At 42.3% G+C, this 21644-nt stretch overlaps 1 protein-coding gene across 16 annotated transcripts in view; it reads right to left on the reverse strand.

Annotated features, from left to right (window-relative positions):
• The window catches only part of mycbp2 (MYC binding protein 2), a 63742-nt gene that overhangs the window by 33391 nt on the left and 8707 nt on the right, over window positions 1–21644 (reverse strand). For 8 of the 16 annotated variants that reach the window (XM_061791444.1, XM_061791445.1, XM_061791439.1 and 5 more), the window contains exons 3-30: window positions 19938–20153; window positions 18534–18687; window positions 17338–17534; window positions 15449–15691; window positions 14462–14533; window positions 14214–14310; window positions 13951–14024; window positions 12729–12870; window positions 11812–11888; window positions 10863–11067; window positions 10603–10767; window positions 10195–10353; window positions 9920–10124; window positions 9676–9821; window positions 8388–8498; window positions 6856–6960; window positions 5460–5579; window positions 4369–4450; window positions 3729–3846; window positions 3291–3649; window positions 2104–2276; window positions 1883–2008; window positions 1628–1755; window positions 1459–1550; window positions 842–976; window positions 668–751; window positions 490–586; window positions 180–372 (exon numbers count right to left, since the gene is read on the reverse strand). In XM_061791444.1, the coding sequence (XP_061647428.1) occupies window positions 180–372; window positions 490–586; window positions 668–751; window positions 842–976; window positions 1459–1550; window positions 1628–1755; window positions 1883–2008; window positions 2104–2276; window positions 3291–3649; window positions 3729–3846; window positions 4369–4450; window positions 5460–5579; window positions 6856–6960; window positions 8388–8498; window positions 9676–9821; window positions 9920–10124; window positions 10195–10353; window positions 10603–10767; window positions 10863–11067; window positions 11812–11888; window positions 12729–12870; window positions 13951–14024; window positions 14214–14310; window positions 14462–14533; window positions 15449–15691; window positions 17338–17534; window positions 18534–18687; window positions 19938–20153 (4075 nt within the window). The remainder of the gene's footprint in view (window positions 1–179; window positions 373–489; window positions 587–667; window positions 752–841; window positions 977–1458; window positions 1551–1627; window positions 1756–1882; window positions 2009–2103; window positions 2277–3290; window positions 3650–3728; window positions 3847–4368; window positions 4451–5459; window positions 5580–6855; window positions 6961–8387; window positions 8499–9675; window positions 9822–9919; window positions 10125–10194; window positions 10354–10602; window positions 10768–10862; window positions 11068–11811; window positions 11889–12728; window positions 12871–13950; window positions 14025–14213; window positions 14311–14461; window positions 14534–15448; window positions 15692–17337; window positions 17535–18533; window positions 18688–19937; window positions 20154–21644) is intronic. The other 8 variants (XM_061791440.1, XM_061791457.1, XM_061791443.1 and 5 more) reach the window with 7 other exon arrangements.

Below are 21644 nucleotides of genomic sequence, written 5' to 3' on the forward strand. Positions count from 1 at the left end.
TAGGAGCCGGTTCACATAATCAAAGTGAGGACACCCTCTGGAATTTGAATGTCTTCTAATACAATAAAGCATGTGTCCACGGGCCAATAAAGGGCCCCGCGAGAGCATTTGACCGTTAAGCAATTGAAAACAGCTCAGAGGAACTCTGCAAACATTTAATAACCTCCACGTGGTCTCACCAGCGATGGGGAAGATCTCGCAGATGTAGACCCGGAGCAGGCGGAGGCAGCACGTGCCCACAAAGCGCAACCTCTCCAGGTCGAGCAAGGTGGCTGTGTACTGGAAGCCCTTCAGCCCTCGCAGCTCCTCCACACCCAGAACCAAAGTCGTCCAGCTCCAGTGGAGGATGCTGAGCAGGGACTCAAAGCACTCCTATGGAAAGAAACGGATGTAACTAACAAGCTATGTGACGTCACCGACCGACCGAACGAACGACACCCCATCCCCCCCCCCCCAACAAAATAACTATATTATTATGACGGTAGTTACCACGGAAACTGTCCGAGCAAACGAGCGCTTGAGTATGTGAACCGGCTCACTGGTCTGCTGTTTCCCTTTCGATGCATTGCCATCATTTGAAGGAAGCCTATTGTGAAATAATACGTTGACATGTAATTGACAACATATAAAAAGAAGCAGAAACCACCGTTAACACCGTGTTACTTGCCTGTAAAGTAGCTGAGGTATTTGACCGGCATTAACATCTGTACCATTATTTGACTTCTTGGAGCTTTTGAACTGAAATACCACACTAAAAGGGGAAAATAAGTATAACTACGACTTCCGGGGTATGTGATACACGGGGCATGCTACTGGAAATAAAACATGAAGAGTGTTGTACCCGTCATCAGTGGTGATGGTAGCTTGTCCGTGGGATCCGCAATCACTGCTGGGACCAGAAACCCGGGCCCAAGCCACGTACCACCAGCCCGACTGCAGCAACACTGGCTCATCAAACATCATGGCATATTTCTCCCTGAAATTGATTCAAAAATAACAGCATTTAATTCAAAGAACGACAAGAAATACTGCAACCTATGAAGAATACTTTATTTCTCATCCGTATCAGTAGTTAATTACAGCCGTCTAGTAGCACGCATCTATTTAGGCCAGGCATTTATTTACTCAAGTGGATTAGGCCACTATTTCAAAAGCAACATAGAGTATATAATCAGGGGCGCCCAGAACAATTTTGGTCGGGTTCTCAAGGGAGCACTAGAGGTTTTTGCTTGGTGCTCATTTGTTTCCCCCCTGACCTCACTGGATGAACTTCAAGATTTTCGCAAACGACACAACACTCCCTCTGGTCTAAAGCTCTGTTCCCGAAAAAAAGAACATGCAAAACGTTTAGTACGCAAATGTGCAATGACACACTCGATTCGAGTGCGCTTTTCATATTTTCAGTGCGCATGCGCGCCACTTATGTGCACCCCTGTATATAATTTCTCTTCACTGTACCTGGCAGCACAGTCATAGGCCAGTACGTCAGTCTCAGCAAGCAGATCTCCATCAGTCTCATGGTCGCCTCCATCAGGCCCCAGCTCAAAAAGCTGTCAAAATGTTATTAAAAGATGAAGTCAATTCTGACTAAGGCACAAATAAATGTGGAAAAAGTGCAACTGTCTACCTTGATCTTAGCGGTATACTCTCCTCGTCCGCCAAACAGGCCCAGCCCCCCCAGCAAGATGTCGGCATCAGCACAAAAGCGGATGGCCTCCACGGAGTGGGCCGAGTAGCCCCAACCGCCACCGTGACCTACAACATCCCACGTCGTTAAGGCCGTGCAACGTGCTGAACGCTATAATGTTCAGCACCTAGCGTGCAATAAATCAAAGCTCGAAGTGGACTCATTTAGATTTCCAACTTCCAATTGCAAACTTACTCTCAAAGCGGTTCACCACGCTGTAGTCCTCCTTGGAGTAGACCTTCATCACCGCCTGCGTCTCTTCCTCGGCGCTGGCCACGCCCATCTTCAATTCCTGCATGGCCGCCAGTGTGTCCAGGCAACCTGTCGACAACAGCATGCTTCCTCTTAGCACGAGCGACAACCTAAGCGTTCTGCTAAAGGCTAACCAGGGAGCACAAGTTAAGTTCTCGCGTTACCAAGAATGTGTAGCGCGCCATGTGAGCGGGTGGTGGTGGCGTGCGACCCCGCGGGCAAGGCGAGCTCCGGGCTCAGGATGCTGCAGCGGCCCTGGAGGTCTGTGGCGGAGGGCATCCTGGCATCTGCTATCACTGCGTTGTAACACCACATCTCTCTTGAATCTGGTAAGAACCTTAAAGGCACACACAGGACAGTTTAGGACAACACACCATGGAGAGTGCTTTTCAAAGTTTTCTGAATGAGCGCGGAGTGAAGATGCTAGCAATGCTAGCTGCCATATGTTTGTTACTTGTGATCAAAATGTAGAGAGTTAGGTTTGAACCTTTTACATTTCATGGGTGCACGGCTGGGCAAGGGTTTGAGCTCAAGTGGCACATTTGATTTTTAAAAAGACAAATGGGCCAATTTGTAGCAATAAAGAAAGAAATAAAAACTTGTTAATGTGCATGTAAAAGTGTTTACAGTAAAGTACGATATTTTAATGTTAATGCCTTATCGTTTATTTCATTATACAGTACTCGCAATTAAATGACCAATGTAATCAAACGAAGAAAAGCAAAATGTATTATTTATTTTCATTATGTTTTTGTTTTCATATCTTTATATTTCATTATTTACAACCAAAAAATAACCACTTAACCAATTATTCAATGATATAAATGGATGTAAAAATATGATCAATATCTACAGTATACATTATAGTAATGAATTGACCAATAGTTTTATTATATAAATAGAATGTTAAATATCGACACTTTTTAAACTGTTACCATATAGATTTTAAATGTGATTATTTCAAATTAATCAATTGACTAATTATGTCATGTGATGAATGTATCGAAAATAAATACATTATACAGTAATTCACTGATCAATTGTTTAATTGAATGAACGTAAAATGCTTGTGCTTTGGATTTTACTACTAGTTTTAATGTTTCCATAATTTTGTATATTTTATTATTTACAATAAATCAATTAAATAATGATTTCATGAGATGAATTAACAGTATTATACAATTATTACAGGATTCTTTATAGGACTGTTTTGTAAATGTTTGCTGGGCGGTCCCGCAAACCATACTTTGCCAACCCCAATTTTATTGAAATGATTGTCTGCTCAATTAATAATTGTTTTATTGAAAGGCTTTTAATAGAAAATAATAGCACATAAAGTGCTTGAACTGACCTCCATATGACATCATACACGGGGTCCAGGCAGAGCCCGAACCCCTGCAGGTCCTCCTGCTCGGAATCATTGAAGGTGCGGCAGCTTCCGTCCATTTTGTTGATGAGCAAGCATTTGAACGGAGGCGGTTCGGACACGGAGGTGGGCACCAGGCCGATGATGTGTTTGCTGGCAAAGATCTCGGAAGTGGCCAGCACGTGGGAGTTGATGAGCGCCTCGTCGATGCGGAGGAACGTCTGGTCTCCGCTGGCGCCGATCCAGGTGGCCTTTCGTCCGTATTTGGCGCCGATGTTGGGCATGGGGGACGGCTTGGCGTTCCAGTAGGGCATGTCGAGGATAGGCCGCCCGAGCTGCCCTTTCTGAAAGATGAATTGTGTGTTTTGGGTCATCGATGTGAATCACACATTGAGTTAATTTGAGAAATTGTTATTTTCTTACCGAGAAACTACCAAAAGTGAAGACCTGTCCGTCCACTAGAAGAACAACCGTGTGGTTGCTGCCTGCGGTCACTTGAACACTCGGACCCGGGAGGGCCTGGATCAGAGTTGGAGATCCCCTACGAGGTGGAAACGCGACATGCAGTTTGTGAAGCCACTTTTTGTTGACGTTACACATTTGGTTTACCACGGTCCCGAGTCACGAACGGCACATAGCGGAGATGAAGATGCTGTCAGGTAGCATAAGAAGGCATACGCAGTTACTGTCGTGTTTACCGTTTGGAATTTGTTTCATATTTATGACCTTCGAGTGTTTTCATACTAATATTTAGAGTAATTAAGACATTTTGAGGCTATGAACGGTGCACAATAAAATAGTTTGCATTGCCTGTAAGTCTTTTTCCTCCAAATGATATGACATTACTACTACGTCAGTCATAGACTACAGTCCATTCCAAATTTAGTCGTGACTACAATTTGACTGTTTGTAAATGCTTTTTCAGCACGTTGTGTCTGAAATGCGCTATATAAATAATTTTGCCTTGCCTTACAAGTTCGGCTTACATCGCCACCATACATAGAGCGCAAAAACAACAACAAACAGAACTCGCGTATGTTCGTAAAGACAACCAAAACTGCACCTGGAGTTTACATCACCGTGTCCAAGCTGGCCATGTTGTCCGTAACCAAACGTGTAGACGTCGCCATTCTCCATCAGCACCACTGCAAGACAAGGCGGCCATTAAAACCACCGGGCGAAACGGCGAAAGTCAAGCGCCATTGAACGCCTTCAGTCACAATGAAAGATGTTGACAATCAGAGGACCGTGAGGGTCTTCTTGCATTTACTTCTTGTCGTGTGGCTGGAGACACGTTTGATCTGAGGGGAGACTGAGGGCAGCAAGAGAACAACGTGCTGAAGCCAAGTGGAGACTGTGGTGTAAAATATCGCAGTATTTCGTTCAAATAGGTAGGTGATATGGGCCCAAAACTTTCATTGTATGGATTTTTTTTTCAAGCACTATAAACACCGTACAGGTAGAAGCAATTATTAATGTAAGCAAAATGAAACATTGACTTAAATTATGAATTTTCTTGTCAGCTGATTTGACAAAATTGGATTTTGCAATTTGCTACACAAACACAACTATATTAAGCGAATGTCAGTCAAACACGCCAAAAAAAAAAAAAAAAGGATTCACTCATTAAAATTTCTTTTATGATGAAATGTTAATTACAAAGACAAGATTTCCATAGTCTGTGGCATTTTAAGGGTTATGAACAGCTTATTCAAGGATCACATACACTACCAATCAAAAGTTTGGACTGTTTCTCATTAATAGCACCAAAAAGTGTGTTCAAACGTTCAACTGGTAGTGTATGTGTCAATTATCTTTTTTTAGTAATAAAAGCAATAAAGATTGTAAAGTGGAGACTGAGTGTCATAGCGCAGCATCCAGAGCTACAGCACAGCCGCAGGGTGAGCTAACCGTTTATTTGAATATCCGAAAATAATAAATCATATAAAAAAAATGACAAATCTGCTCAACCAATAAGCAATCGGTAGTGGTTTATGGTGGTTTCATGTTCTTGACTTGGCACGCTTGAAACCCTGACTGACCAAATACAAAAAAATGCTGTCGTATCTCGTAGCGGTTTGGTTTTGACAGTGGAAATTCATCTTAACATTTAAAGTTTAGGATTAAGGTTTGACGTTACGAGAAGTAATCTACCTGAGTGGTGAAAACCGCAGCTGACCTGCACCGCCCGCATTTCACAGTCAAACCTGACTGCCCCCGGCGGGTAGGTGGTGATTTTACTGGCATCTTTCTCACCACGTTCGCTGCTGCCATCTAAAAGAGAAGAAGAAGGAAATAAAATCAATTGACACAAGTGCTCCCATTTCGAGGGCAAGAGAGGGTGGCGAAAGATGTTCATCTCCAATTTCCAGAAGTCTCATCTCTACAGTCCTGAGAAACGACACCGGAGGGAAAAGGAGAGAAGGAAATCACATGCTGAGAATGAAAGAGGGGTTTTCAGAGTTTCAGTTAACCAGTCCCAAAATAAAATAAAGGTCTTCCGCATGAGATACAACAAAGTGTTGTTTTATTATTATTATTATTTTAGACCAGTGACGAAATCTGGTTTACAGGGGGTCTTGTGTAAGAGGTCTGACTTAAGGAGCGGGAGTTGAAAAGGTTGCGTCGATGCCCGTGAATCACTTCGAACACAATGACTGCCAACTATTTGTGGTTTACAAAGAGCAGAGGTCAGCGCTCGGCAACTTGACAAGGACGACGACTGTCAAACTCAATACCGACTGGCTCGCTGCCCGACGATGTAACGGGCAGGGCTGAAAGTTGAGCAAAAAAGAAGACAGTGGTGCACGAGAGTATGTCAGTGACAACAAACGGGTGTTCAAAGCTGTTGGGGGTCAAAGGGAAAAACACAAACAAAGATGACAACAACGAGGGATGGCTTCATCTTCCAGGAAGGATGCTAAAAAGTGGACAATTGTCAAGTATATGCACAGGGGACCCTCGGAACACACCTCAAAATCAAACTACCTGTATTTAAGAAAAATACAACTCTGAATGTTTGAAGAGAACCCCCCAACCAATGTAGTGAATTCATTTGTTACCGTCTCAAAATCTGGCATCATACAATTTCATTAACAGGTGATGTTTTAAAATAACATTTTAACAACCTTAACTTGAATGCACGTAAAAAGTCAAAAAGCCTGCTGGAACCTTCTACTTCCGAAGGTCCAGTGTACCTTTTGTTAAACAGGCATGGTCTACAGGTTTCCTTCTCCCTGGCATGAAGTTATCACCAAAAGTGATACAGGGATGGGCCACTTAAAAGTATGGCCCACTAGAGCAATTATAAAACAAATGAAAACCTCAGTGCAAGTGCGATAAAAATTATTATTTTTTTTTTTTAAAAATCCCTCAAGTGAGTGTTTGTTGCCACGAAACCTAAACTTAAAAAGACACTTGAATGCCCCACATCAGAGAGGGAGACAGGGAGTGGGTGGGACAGCCAGACCGGGAAAATTAGTCAAAAAAAAAAAAAAAAAAGGGGGGGGAGCGTCTCTGTGCCCATTGAGGTAGTGTAAGACCGTAGTACCTTTGTGCTTGTCCCGTTTATGCCTTAGTGCCTGAAGGGGTCTTATTCTGGCTAGGGCTTGCTCACGCTGGTTCATTAAAATGGTACCGGGGGAAACAATGGGGCCTGGGGGAGAAAGAAACTTTCACATGCATGCAACATCGCGCACAAATCAATGGGTAAACAGCACAGGATAAATACTGCTACGCCACGAGCATGCACGCTCACAGAAATGAAAAAGCACAGGGGAAGTCACCAAGGCACCCAAGCTAGCGCAGCACCTTCAAGATCATTGAAATGAAAGGAGATGAACGCATCGCTTGACATTCGTGCCATTCGCACCGTTCCACACGCTCACTGACCCTACCAAGCTCTTACAACGGCATTTTCCTCTGAATTTGCCACGCTTCCGCTCACATATGGCAACTGAGGCTGTACCTTGGAGTGCAGAATCCTTGCACTTAATGGGGAATCGGTTAAAACGACAACCAGTTCAACTATTAGTAAATGAGTTTCATGTGCGTTTTTGAGTTTGAAGTTAGTGTTGGAGACGTGCGTTTGTATGTGTCCCATGAGTTCAGCGTTGATGCGATGTTCTAGCAGATAGCATGAGGGCCACACACAAAAATAAATATACATGTAAGAAATGTAAATGTAAGAAAACAAATATCTAGAAAAAAGTTATGATGAATTCCTTCCTGCAAATTATGACTTTATATTGTAGTTGTAATATTCTGACTTTATTCATGTAAAAAAAAACAAAAAGTATATTTCCGACTGCTTTTCTCCCCACTGTACAGCTACACTCTTGTAATATATATTACTCGGGTCCTCAGAATTATGAGGCAGATGTGTTAAACTAAATTCAGCCTAAAACCATTTCTCTAATTGATTTATTCTTCTTTTTCCTGTAATCCTACAAATTTAGTCTGTCAAAATTACAACTTTTTTTGTAAATGAACGTGATTGTATTTTTTTTTCTCTATTCTCCAAGACTTTTGTCAAATGTCAACTTCATTCTTGAAAACTATCAGTTCCTGCTTGTAATATTACATTATTAATATAAAGTCTGATAAAATATTCTGCAAAAATATATTTCTTGTAGAATTACTCCCTCCCTGAATATTGTGGGTTTAAAAGTAAGCCTTTTGGGCACAATATAACAACTACCATTCATTTAAAAAGAAAAAAAAATTCAAACCACAAACAATTCTAACTTCAGACTTTTCCCTTGTAATATTTTGACATTGCTGTCATAAAAATGTGCATTTCTTCTCATAATTTTTCCATTTTATTCTCCTGATCATTCATTTTATTTTTCTGAAACGATTCCACTTTATTGTCTTAAAGATGAAATGATTCTCAAAATAACTCAAAAATAATATCAGTGTGGCCCAATTACTTTTTGATACAGGGTGAATCCATTGTGCGCCGCACATAATGAAAGACCACCAAGATCCCTGGCGAACTGTCAGAGTTCTCCTGGGGCATTATAGTCAGCTAGCCGAACTTAAAGGATGGTCCGTCCCAGTCCGTCTCGACCTGATTCCTACCTCGTCCCTCCTCCAGCCTGTGTCGGCGGTTGATCCTTTGCCGTTTCTCCTCCTGCCGAATCTGAATGTGCTCCTCGATGTTCACTCCTGGAGGGGGGGGAACAGGCACAGCTGATAACAAAAAAAAGGGAGGGAGGTGGAGGAAGGGGGCGCAGCCCGGCCAAACAGATGCAGGATGGGAGGAGAAGGAGCAGAGCAGAACAAAACAAGACCCACATCAATGAATGAACGATGAAGGAGAGACAAACAATGACTCAGCTCAACATGAGAACAAAATGGGTGACACAGGCACATGGAATGCAGCAGAGAAGCAACAGGCAGGGCAGCGTGCGCGGAATAGGCTTGGGAATAACATTTAGTTTTCCAACATCCTTGTTCAAAGTTTACAATGACCCCTTACGCAGGTTACATCAACCTGCACACTCCTGGAAGCCCCCCCCCCCCCCAAAAAAAAATAAAAATAAATCACCTCTACGCACCTTATGTAACAAGTCGATGCATGAAGGTTTACCATGCTTATCATGTATGTAAGTGAAAGTACATGTGAGGGACATCTTGTGAGTGAATGACAAGAGAAAGTTTGTGGGACAGGACACAACAAATAATGTCATCTTCCTTCAGGAGGTTCTCTATCAGAGCCGTATCAGAGGTGGCAAAGAAGTGTGAAGTGTGCGACCGACCTGACACTCAATTCTTCCCGCCCTGCCATTTTCTCACATATTTCAACTTAAATGTTGGCTTTTTTTTTTTTTTTCTTCCTCGTAATACGACAATATCTCCTCAAATCCTTTGTTTCAAAATGTCATTTTTTTCCCCCCTAAAATTACAAACTAATTCACACTAGACTTCATTTTTACAAGTTATTTTGGGAAAAATTGAGAATACTTCTTTAAAAAATGTATGAATGAATTATCTTTTGCATGTATCGTATGCTATTTATCACATCTTTAATCTTGTAATATTTCAACTTTATTCCAGTAAAATAATAACTTTCCCCCCCCCTGAGAAATAAATTTTTTCTCATACTATTATGACTTTTTTTCTGGTAGAATTATCATTCACCTTTATACAAAAGATTGTTTTCGTAACAAACTATTTTTGCAAAATGCTGACCATATTTTTCATCATGGATTATTATGTATTTACAACTTTATTCTTTAAAAAAAAAAAAAAAAAAAAAAAAAAAAATTCCCCGGAGAAAACCTTTTTTTCCCCTCATATGACGCGTGTTGCGTGAGCTCTGTGTAAAAAAAGGCTCAAGTGTTCCAAGGTGAGGAAAAGGCGTTACCTAGCAGGAGATCCAATGGGATCATCTCTTTGACGGCATCAAAGATGCCCCTCTGTCGAGCCTCCTGCCCATCCAGCTCCCTGGCACAAGCCTTGCAGCAGCCGCACGCCGAGCAGCCAGACTCTCCTGACCCGCAACCACAGATGCTAGTTGAACAAAAAAAAAATAATTTTTAAAAATTGTTACAAAAAGATTCAAATTTAATTCGGAAGATGAGCGCTATTGTTAATCTGCATCCTCTTACCCGCCTGGTACTCTGTCAGGCCGCCCGCTGCTGACACAGCTGGCACCGTAGCCCGTGCAGTCGCCGCACACGGTGCAAACCATACACTGGTCCAGCTTCCACTTGTGCATGCCGGGCTGACACATCATGCTCTTCTCTTCCTTCTCCTCCAGCTCGTCCTCCAGGTCCTCGTCCATGGCCGTGGCCATGTTCTCCACACCGAACGCTGGAACGGACACGGCCGTGAAGCGCATTTCAAATGCACGATGACGTTTAATTGCTTCCTTCGCCCCCACCTTTCCCAGCCTGACTCATGGCCCCCGTGTCTCTGCCGCACTGGCCCTTGTTATTCACCCCGAACGTCCACACTTCCCCGCTTTTGGTGAGGACGCACGTGTGGGCCTTTCCCATCGCAACCTGGGTCACAACGTGCCCTTTCAAGTCGGTCACCTGGCCTGTCGAGAGGAGACTAAGATGGTAAGACGCAGTGCCGGGGTAATCCAGTGTATAAGACGACAACGTGAAACTACTTTGAAGATGACTAATGTAATGTTTGCGCAGCAATACTGTCACCTTATGGTGTTTTTGTGGAATTAATAGGTGTTGTGCATTGCATAATAGGCGCACATATGTTCTAAATTGTTCCAATACAGGGGCATTTGACTTTGCCGCTTCCCCTGCATCTTTCATCTCGATGAACTCACAAGTGCTGTCGCTGTAAATGGCGTCCTTTCCGAACATGTACAGCTCGCCGTCCTTGGTGACGATGCTGCTGCTGCCATTGTTGCACGCAGTGTACACCGCCATCTTGGTCTCTAATTTGATCATCTTCTTCGGCTTGTAGGGTTTGGGCTGTCGCCGACTTTTAGCTGCGCAGGGCGGCGGGGGAAACGACACGTCACGTTAAATGTGTTATCTTGCAATCTGATCCGTAATGACATACAAATGTGGACATCGCTCGTACTCGACTCTCCATCTTCTCCTTTGCTCGCAGAACCTGTAAAGAAGACGCTTCCGTCTTCGGCCACTAACAACGCGTGGGAGCCGTCGTGGCCGACGGAGAACTGAAGGATCTTGGGAGATTTGGTAACAGGAAGTTCTACCCATTTGCCAGCAGAAGGGCCTCCCTGCTTTATACCCAGGCTTTGATACTTTCCTGTGTAGTAGATCTGACATGGGAGGATGAGGGAAGACAAGTGAAAAAAAATACATTGCTTACATGTAAATGTACTCAGACTTGCGTTTCTCTCTGCGCCCAACGTACTCAAGTCATACCAGAGGTGTGAACGCAGGTTATATGCCTATAGGTGGGTATTCAGAAGATAAGCAGATTGCAAGACGAGGCGACCCTACTGCGACCAAGTCTTAAGAAATGATCAACAGGCAAACTTTTGTTATCTGGCGAGGCCTCACACTGTGTCACACCCACTGCACAGACGCAACGACGCCCTCCACACACCCCTGATTAACTGCATACTTAGCACTGACTTTTTTTTTTTGCATGGAAAAAGTATGTTTATACGCTTTTTTTCCCCCCCCCCCCCATGTAACAACATTTAGGTACACACACATCTACAAACCCCAATTCCAATGAAGGTGGGACGTTGTGCGAAACAGACTACAATGATTTGCAAATCCTTTTCAACCTAGATTCAATTGAATACACTGCACAAAGACAAAATATTTACTGTTCAAACTGATCAAATTAGTTTTTTGGAATATATAGGCCCTCATTTTGAATTGAATCAATGCAACTCATTACCCCTAAATAAGTACCAAAAGAACAGCAATGGGTCATCGCGCCAATTTTGCATGGCGATCAAATCAATGTATGACTTTTAGAACGTGCATGTGTACTGAATGATATGGTCAGTGAGCGTATGACTAAAATAATGCAGGATATTGGCTCTCACCTTCCCAGAGGCAGTTTTCATCAGTGCAAATTCCCTGCCAGCTCCGAGCAACGCCGCCTCCTCATCAAAGCCCGTGCCTGAGAGATCGAAACAGCGTTGTGAGTTATCGCCTCATGGGTCCACGATACCTACTGGACAACATATTCGTACACAGACTACAACGAGACAGAGATGCACACTGTTTTTCCTTAAATATTAGCCTTTTACTCTAATAGGCGCCGTTTATCAAGAAACAGGCACCGTTGTGAATTGTCTGCCTGAATAAACAAATCCCTCACCTCAATTCGACACCTGTCATATCATAATTTATTACGCCAAGTAAGCATCTTTACTTATTTGTAGAATAATCAAATAAATTCTGCACAGCAACTGGTCGGCTGGTGCGCCATCCAGCCAAGACAAACGAAGGTCTCCTTTTTCGCAACAGGAAATATTACTTGAAAATTAATTGATGTCGCGGCCACAGAACATTATTCGAGTTAACGGTCTAACAGCTTCCGGAAAAAAACTGTGCCTCAGCCTGGTGGTCCTGCACTGGACGCTCAGTAGCCCCCTGCCTGCGCTTGTATGGAGTCATACCGCATGTGGTAAGACTTCCCTGCACAATATACAAATCTGATTTATTATTATTATTATTATTATCATCATCTTACATTATGCGTTCCAGTATGCTCTGTTATGTGATCACTAAAAAATATCGTGTGCATCAGCTTTTGTTCCAGGGAGCTACCCGACTTATTAGTGTCGATTTGTAAGTAACGTAGCTATATTATTTTAAAATGCCGTTAAAAGTACGGTCATAATAAGCATCTCCTCCTCTTTGCAACGAAGCAATTGAACACCCCACCTTTCCCATCACTAGTTGAGAAACTCATATTTATTTGAAAACACCAACTTGTCCCATGGGCGTCACTCACTAATGATGTGCAGATCCTTCTCTAGGTCAAAGAGGGAGATGCCACAGGCATGCAGACACTTCCTCGCCAGCTTCAGCTGCAGTTCCTGCTGCAGGCTCGGGTCGGAGCTCATAGTGTAGATGCGCACCACAAAACCATCCTGCTGAGGGCAACACCACACAATAACGTTGATACCTGCTGCTGCTTACAGCCCTTTGATTGCTGATGGTCGCAGGACCACTGAGGACTTATGTTATAAGTAACATTTGAACATACCAAACGCAACCTAAAGGAACTTAAGGGCTGTATGATAAAACTACTCGCACCTGAAAAAATAAAAGGAAGGGAACATTAACACGACATATTTTATAGGCAGTGCTGGAAATAATGTGTGTGTTGTGTAGTGTACAATAGCTGCATTTACTTAACTTATAATTTTATGGAAATAAAATATTAATCTGAGTGTGTAATTGATATTTCTTTAACTGTATTGTTCATATTCTAAAGAGCAGACAAATGCGTCAGCAAGTCACTGTACATTCCGTTTCTTGTTTGATAGTTATTATTACACTTTTCCTCTTATTTGTTTTCTATTTAACCTTTATTTAGGCAGGTTGCTCTCAACCTCTTTTTAAAAACTTTGTTTTCAAAAGAGACGTGGCAAAGACAGGCAGCAGCAAAAAACTCTTTGCCATTACTGGCATTTTTTAAATATCTGTAATGCGTTTGCTCTTTGAAGTCCTCACCTTTTAGACTTTGCACTCGGCCCTTATTGACTTATAACACAGCTCTGTACCTGTATTACTGCCAATACATTTCAGTATTCCATCAACATTTGGCAGGCAGCGAGGGACATAAAAAATGATTCACCATATGTGCCGCGGCCCTCTTGATTTGCTTCCCGCTAAGCTGCTCCCGTGTTGCGAGCGCTACTGCAATGGCAATTACAGTATATAGATTTCACATGGTCCCCTCCCCCCACCTGCGTGGCGGCGCAGCGCTCATGTGCTTATGCAGATAGCTTGTGACATTAAACTCTAGCAAATGTGCAACAACCCTCTTCGTCACGCTGCGCCGCACAATAGCTCTTGGTATAACAAATGACAGCATTAGACGAGAAGAGGCGTTGTACTAATGAAGATTGTTTGCTGCTTTAAAAGTAATTCAGTGTAATTCATAATAAAGTAGATTGGAGATGTTGAGGAATTCCCATCGTGATAACTTGGAGGAACTTGAGACTCACATCTTTGCATGCTGCTATTTGGTTAATGTGCTCTCCGTCCGTGAAGAGTATGTTCTGCCCGTCCGAGTGTTGACCTGCAGAGAGGAACGTGACTGTCAATTTTCACTATTTATCGTTTGTGGTAGTTTGATCGATCTTGGTGTAGAGGACTACAATAGTCAATAGTCTTCTTGCTTTGAGAAGAGGCAAAAGAAACATCAGAATGTGCAATACATGCAAGACTGACATCAAATAAAGCAAGTAAATAAACATTTTGTCAGCACCTGGCATAGTGACAGCCCCCTCAGGCTCCAGTGTCTCAGGATTGATCTTAATGGCCGACATACTGTGGTTACCCGTGTCCCGGTACAGCAAGTAGCCCTAAGGGGGCGAGACATAGGCGCTGCTCATCGACACTCTCAAAACGATTATCACCAATATGGGCTTATATTTGTGAGGCAGTTTAGCGGAAAAACATTTTGCAGTCCATTTCAGCTCATTTTGCTGTTGAGTCAAAATGAGCGGAAATTACCTGAGCGAAACCCAGCCATGACCTCTTCTCTGTACGATTCCTGATGCGGGATGTGGAGTTGTAAACATGCCCCTGAGGTAAAAAAAAAAAAAAAGAAATAAACATCAGCAGAAAAAGCACACACACTAGCCAGCATTTGATGTGTAAAAGGGAAAAGACACATTTAAATCTCAGACAGTTTCAAGTTAAGCGGAACCTCTAAAGTTGAAAAGATGCCCCTGAACTTGTACATAAACAATATGCCTCTAAAATCCCACAGCATATTACATTTCATATTTAAATAAAAGCAAATCTCGCGAGACTTCAATTCAGTGAGCATCTAAAGCATACACACCATTTTCTTCTTTGTCTTTAGGTTTTCGGGTGTTTAATTGCATAATGTCAACAGAAAGACGGCAGAGGAAAATATGATCATAACAACAGGACTTGAAATGGAACAACAACGGTTGCATTCGTCTCTGTCCAGGCAGCTCAGTACAAGATGGCTAAAACTCAAAATACTTTTGCTTTAACTTTGGCTTTTTCGAGAAGCCATCACAGAACAGTAGCACCAAAGGGGAAACGTGACGATGACCGTAGAACAGGAAATTGAACTTGCGACTTGGGAAAGCAGTTAGCGCATTTCTGTCCTAGCATATCAGTACAATATGGCTACTATAAAAGCAAATCTCATATCTAAATCTCAACTAATTCAGTATCAAAAGGAGAAACTCGGTTTTTTTTTTTCCTCTTTTGTAGTTTTATTGTGATGCCAAAACAAGAGAGTACCACAGAGGAAATGTGATGACGACCATATAAAAGAAAAAGGTACTTATTTTGACACCAGCGAGCCATGTCAAGCATCTTTGTCCTGGTTGCAAAATGGCTAAAAAGTTTTTTTTAATAAAGTTTTAAACCCACACAATGAAGATCAATGAATATCCCTGAACAGATTTTAGTTTTAACTTTCCAGGTTCCGCTGTAGAATTTGTTTTGGGTGCTACGTACCCTGACAGTACCGCTGTATCCCGAGCCCACTTTGTACAGTCCGTCCTTGCACAGCAGGTAGAGAAAGGATCCGTCCGTCTGCAGGAGGCAGCGCTCGTCTTCGTCGATGGTGACGCCCTTCAGCACCCATTTGTTCATCAAGGCAGCGCGTTTGATGCCGTTTCCGAACCATTCCTGGATTTGGATCTTTCCCACCAAAACCGCCTGCACGCTCCTCTGCAGGGCGTTCAATATGGTGGGCACCTGGAGGAAATCTCATATGTGAGTAACGCTTATACAACACACTCCAAAGGCCCTTTTAGTGACATTATGTGGCGTTATTATGGGATGCAAATGATGTTTCCGGTAGTGCTGATGACTCATTTAAATAGCATTACGACCTGTAGTGTGAATTTTCCCTCGTCTCATTGTGCTCAACATCACATTACCACAACAGTTATATCACACACACACACACACACACACACACACAAACGTGCAGAGTGCAGAGGCACGCACTTCCCGCCAGCCTGCTTCTACAAGGACTCACAGTCTGGTCAAGGCGTTACAGTCCAAAACCCAGGTGGAAAAACACATCTTGTAGTCAGTAGGCCGCAAAGTGACACTTTATTAGGTAAAGCTAAACAATCAAGAGCACAGGTGTCAAACTGGTGGCCCGGGGGCCAGATCCGGCCCTCCACGTCATTTTATGTGGCCCGCGAGAGTGTGCATCGACTTGAGTGTTTCTTGCTAAAATACCAAAATTGCAAATTGGCTTCACGTTTAAAAATATTGAGATATTGAAAGCATTTTTTGTTACCTACCCCCCCTTTTAAAATAAAATTGATGCATACTGCAGTTGAACAAACAGTTTTTACTGGCTTCTGATTTCAAAAGTAATTATCCATGACAAAGATGAGTTTGACACCCCGATCTAGAGCATGTGATGTCAAACATACGGCTCGCAGGCCAAAACCGGCCCGCGGCCCGCAGGATTCATTTGATAGTGAAAAAAAATGCAAGACATTGTTGTGGTGGAGACTAAGGATAATTTTGAGAATTAGTATGCTCCTGTAAAAAAATGCAATGGTAATAACTCCAAGGTATTCATAAATTTCATCCATTTTAAAGTGCAATACTATATTTTACACAGCCAAATACCTGTGACAAAGTTTTGTGCCTTGAAATAGAATCACTGTGATTAGTTACTACGCATACATGGTAGAGTACAAACTGACGCAAAATATTTTCAAGAAATCTGAGGTTGTTTTGTAAAATGGTAAAAAGAAAATCATTAAATATAAAGCTGCGATTGGCTGGCGACCAGTTCAGGGTGTACCCCGCCTCTCGCCCGAAGATCGCTAGGATAGGCTCTAGCACGCCCGCGACTCCAGTGAGGACAAGCGGTACAGAAAATGGATGGATGGATTCAATATAAAGATTTTCCTACTGTATTTGATTTGTTTTGCATTCAAACAAAGGGAAAACAATGTTATTTATTATTATATCAGGTATGCTAAGGTTTTAGTGGTCCTGCCACTTTGACACCAAATTAGGCTTCATGTGGCCCCTGAACTACAATGAGTTTAACACTCATTTGGGGCACGGGACAGCCACTACTGGAGGAAATATGGTCTAAATAATGCAAAGGATGCAGTCAGATGAAAGCGAGGACCAGTGACTTAGCAGAACAGAAGAAGTCATCAGGCAGGGTAAACTAATTAGTGAGGGGACTGACTGCAAGCCGGCTGACATTTTGGCAACTCAACTTGGACTGTCCACATTGCTTCAGAGAAATGCACAACGGAGCTCCACTGTTATGTTTGGAAACAAGCCTACACGACCTCACGGCTGCCGGTTAACGAAATTCACGTTTCCAGACTATGACCATGATAACATTATTCAGTCACCTGTATCGTCTGGCAGGCGTGGCTGCCATTGTTGGTGAGGATGGCGGAGACGGCCTGCAGAATCTTGCCGGTGTCGCCCCAGGATACCACCAGGCTGAAGAGGCAGGCGCAGGACAGGGCAGTGATGGCCTGTCCCGTCGGGTCGTTGGGGCCCGTGCTTCGGACCGTGGTCTCCAGCAGCAGCTGGAAAAGGGACTCTGATGGACAACATGCATGCAATTCATGTTGGACATTTATGAACAGCAAAACACCACAATATCATATTAATACAAGACTATTTTCAATCACAAAATAGGCATGGGAAAAAAAATTATCTATAGATTCAACAGACAACATTCGCAAAGAACAATAAATGCATGTCCATCATGGACGACTAAAATGTATCCCACTGGGCATTCTCTATTTATTTATGAAACTGTATTGAATACAGCCGTTTACAAATGTATTGATTTATATGAAGGTTGATACCACAGTTGCCCTAATCGAACAGCATTGGCAATCATAAAAAAAAATTCTTCATGTTTCTTTAATAATGGTTAATGCATCAAAATGTAGAATCACTAACCAAAATTATATTTTTAATGCTAAAACATCATTGTCAAATGTACTGTTTTACAAAGTAGATTATTATTTCTTTACTTGAACAATTTATGTCAAATTATAGTAATTTGCATACATTCCTGAACCTCATTCCTGTTCAAAATGGTAAAAACATTGAGATCACTGAAATTTAAAGTCCAGCTGGACTGTCTTCAGGTTTTAATGACAAGTGGTCTCATACATTTGTAAAGCATTGTAAACCACAACCAAACATAACCAATAACTATTGCTCAGCAGAACATTGAATTTGATATCGTTTCAATAATAAGGTCAGCATAACTGAAATGGTTAACTTCTTTGAAAATGACATTGGCTCTATGATGAAGAAATGTCATAATTTTTTCAAAATTTAGGAGAAAACAATTTGGGCCCATGATGCTATCTCAAGTAATGTTAAAAACACAATATAAATGCATATAAAATTACAGCCTGTATTCTGCACACACAAGAATTTGGCAAACTATGAAAGCACAGGTACACCGCAGGTTTCCCAGTCACATACAATTAGAACACAGGGTCGACTTATTCCAATACAAAACATTTGCGTCGTTATTTCTCCAACATCAGTGAGACTGATTTGCGTGCACGCTCCTCACCCAGCACGTCAGGAGGCTCGGTCTGGAAGCCCTCTGGCTGCTGACCCTGCAGCATGTCCAACAGAGCCTGCAGACTGCGCAGGCAAAGCGAGGGATGCGAGAAGCGAGTCTCCTTTATCAGCTCAAAGACCCCACACAGGCCGATGCCAATGATCTACGGACGCAGAGAAATTAGAGCTGAAAGCTGAACTACTTCCCAGTTATATTACTATTGTGGAGTCACACATTTTCACTTGACTTTGTCAAAACTTAACTGCCTGATCAGTGCATTTAAAAAGTGGCTTTTACATACAGTAATTTCTCATGTATAATGCGCATTATTTTCCCCCCAAAAATGTCAAAAGTCAATAGTGTGCATTATACATAGGTATAGGAGCAAATGAGGGTGGGCAACTTTCACATTTAATAAATGTATGCCGCCATTTTGTAGTTATGAAAAAGCTGTACACTTTCATTCCAAAATGCCAACGCCACCTAGAGGTTAGGAGAAAGGGGAACACTTTCATTCTAATATGTCACCGCCACCTAGTGGTTATAAAACAGGTGTAGCCTACACTTTCATTTCAATATGACAGGGGTATGTACGACTGCATATAGGTACAGTTGTGCTCAAGTTTACATAACCTGGCAGAATTTGTGAAATTCTGCCAACTGGAACAAACGGTGTCTAACGTAAGAGCCTATTTAATACTGGTGGAACTCATTTTCATGTGCTGAGTCTCCACACTGGAATTCATTTGAGAGAGTGTTTACGTGTCTTGGTAGGGGCTGCCATTTTGGTTAGCAACACAGTTCAAATGGGATCAGCTGTAAGTGCTTCATAAAGAAAGTTGAGATGATTACCATCTGTGTGTGAACAATAGCGTCTATGTACTACAATAATTACAGTCACAATTATTATTATCTAATATTATATTAGCTATTACATATATAATAACAAATAAGTAATTAGCATTAGTTACTATTATATGTTATGATTATTATTTTTTTAAAATGATTGCACAGTCCCCAGAATGGCCTCTTTTATTTATTATATACAAATTAATGGCTGTGTGATGACTGTGTGAGGAACACTGCATGTGTGTGCAGGTGTTAGATCTAGCGGGTCATAACCAGTAACTGATGACTCAATCCTTTTTTACCAGCATCTACCCCACCCCCACCCACCTCCACCCCCACCCCCCACCCCCATGTACGACTTGCAGCTCCTCGTGAATGGAAATGAAAACTATTCAAAGGGAAATGTGGGCCAGACGAGGTTGTTAATCCTCCTGATAGGGATGAGAACTGTCTGGGAAGGTGATACCAAATAATACGATATATTTCTTTTAATAAAAGTAAAAAAAAAAAAAAAGGTAAGGCCTATAGGGAGCTCACTGCATAATGATAAAGACGCGTCCTTACCTTTGGCAGCTTGATGGCCGGCTCGCGGTACTCCTCCTCCTCCTCGCTGTCGGAGTCGCCGCTCTGCACCGAGCTCCTGGAGGCCAGCGCCAACGAGGCCTCCCTCTGCTGCCACTCCAGCACGCAGTGGCGAACGTTGCAGTAGACATTGAAAGCCGACGGGTTGCTGTGCAGCTTGATGTCGGGAACAGCGAGGGCGCCGTCGAAACTCTCCGTCTGTGGGAGCGAAGGGAAGGAGAAGGGGTCAGTCGCAGCAGGAACGCATTTGTGGCAGTATTACACTACCACTAGGACTGGGCAAGTAATAGATTTGATCAACTAATTTGAGTTCATTTTTCAGGATGATTTTTTTTGAGCGGCTTCCGTAATTCAAAGCCCGTCCCTGATGGCGTGCATTGCTCACACTAACACCATGGCTGCGAACAGAGAGGAGTTAGTTTACCAGTGCAGTCGGTGTTGCCAACATCTTTTGTAAGCCCTCTAGCAACTAGTTTTCAAAAAAAGTGACTCGTGATTTTAGTTCCCGCCACGAAACAGACAACACGAGCGGAATCATTTTCACGTTGCTTTGGGTATGACGACAAAGGAGCCCGAAGGAAGCCAATCACGGAGTCAATCGAGCTAAACGTTGCCAAAGACACGGTGCTCACTTATATGCTGCAATTTATTGACATGTTGGGAATTTTTTTTTACCTGAGGTCCGTGCTTCCAAGCAGCACATATAGAAAAAGTCTACACACCCTTGTGCAAATGTCATCTTATTGGTGAAAAAAAAAAAAAAAAAAAAAAAAAATTACACCAAGAGAAATCGTTTCAAAACTTTTTTCACCTCTAATGTGATCTGTCACTAAATTGTACAATTTAATTGGAAAAAAAAAAAAGTATGCGCTGTATGTGTAGATTGTCATTCATCCAGGATTCTGTAATCCGCAAAGGTTGAATCAAGGCGAATGGACTGTTCTTGCTTGTTGAAGACGTTTCACCTTTAATCCAAAAGGCTTCTTCTGTTCTAAAATTTTAAATTAAGAACTGATGAAGCCTTATTCAAAAGATTTAATATCAAGAAATGAGACTTAAAAACAAAAAAAAGAAAAAGAAGGCCATGTCACTCAGTTGAAACTCTCACGCTACTTAAATGTAGCCTTAACACCCATTTGAACTCTGTTGCTCACCAGAACAGCAGCACCTACCGACAACAGATTTTTCCTTTTTCCATCTGAATTTCAATTTATAGGCCAAGTCAATATTTGCATCGAAATTAAATTCATGCATTTACTTATTTTATTACGATTCATATTGTTTTATCTATTTTACTGCTTGTATTAATTTACATTGCAGAAGAGTAAATGTTTTCAGCTGTGAGGGATTCTCGGGTACTATTTTATTTCTAAAAATAATAAACTCACAATTGGAGGCAGCTTTTTTGTATTGGATCTCATGGCTTTTTGCAGGTGGAGCTAACGATGTGTTTAGGGAGAATACGGAGTAGTTTATAGTCACACCCCCGACAAATGCTCCCCCTATAGGTTTGGAGGCTAGATTTATGAGGCAGTGGTGTGTAATTGAAGCGCCATTAGGTATTTCTAAGAATGTCCATTAAATAATAATCAGGATGAGCGCGGTGAATGATTAGCTTTCTGCACTGAGGTGGAATTTTTATCCACAAACCCCCAGGGAGGAGGAAGCTCAATGATCGATCGCCAGTGC

This window comes from Phyllopteryx taeniolatus, chromosome 12, assembly GCF_024500385.1.
Source record: "Phyllopteryx taeniolatus isolate TA_2022b chromosome 12, UOR_Ptae_1.2, whole genome shotgun sequence".
Taxonomy (NCBI): Eukaryota; Metazoa; Chordata; class Actinopteri; order Syngnathiformes; family Syngnathidae; genus Phyllopteryx; species Phyllopteryx taeniolatus.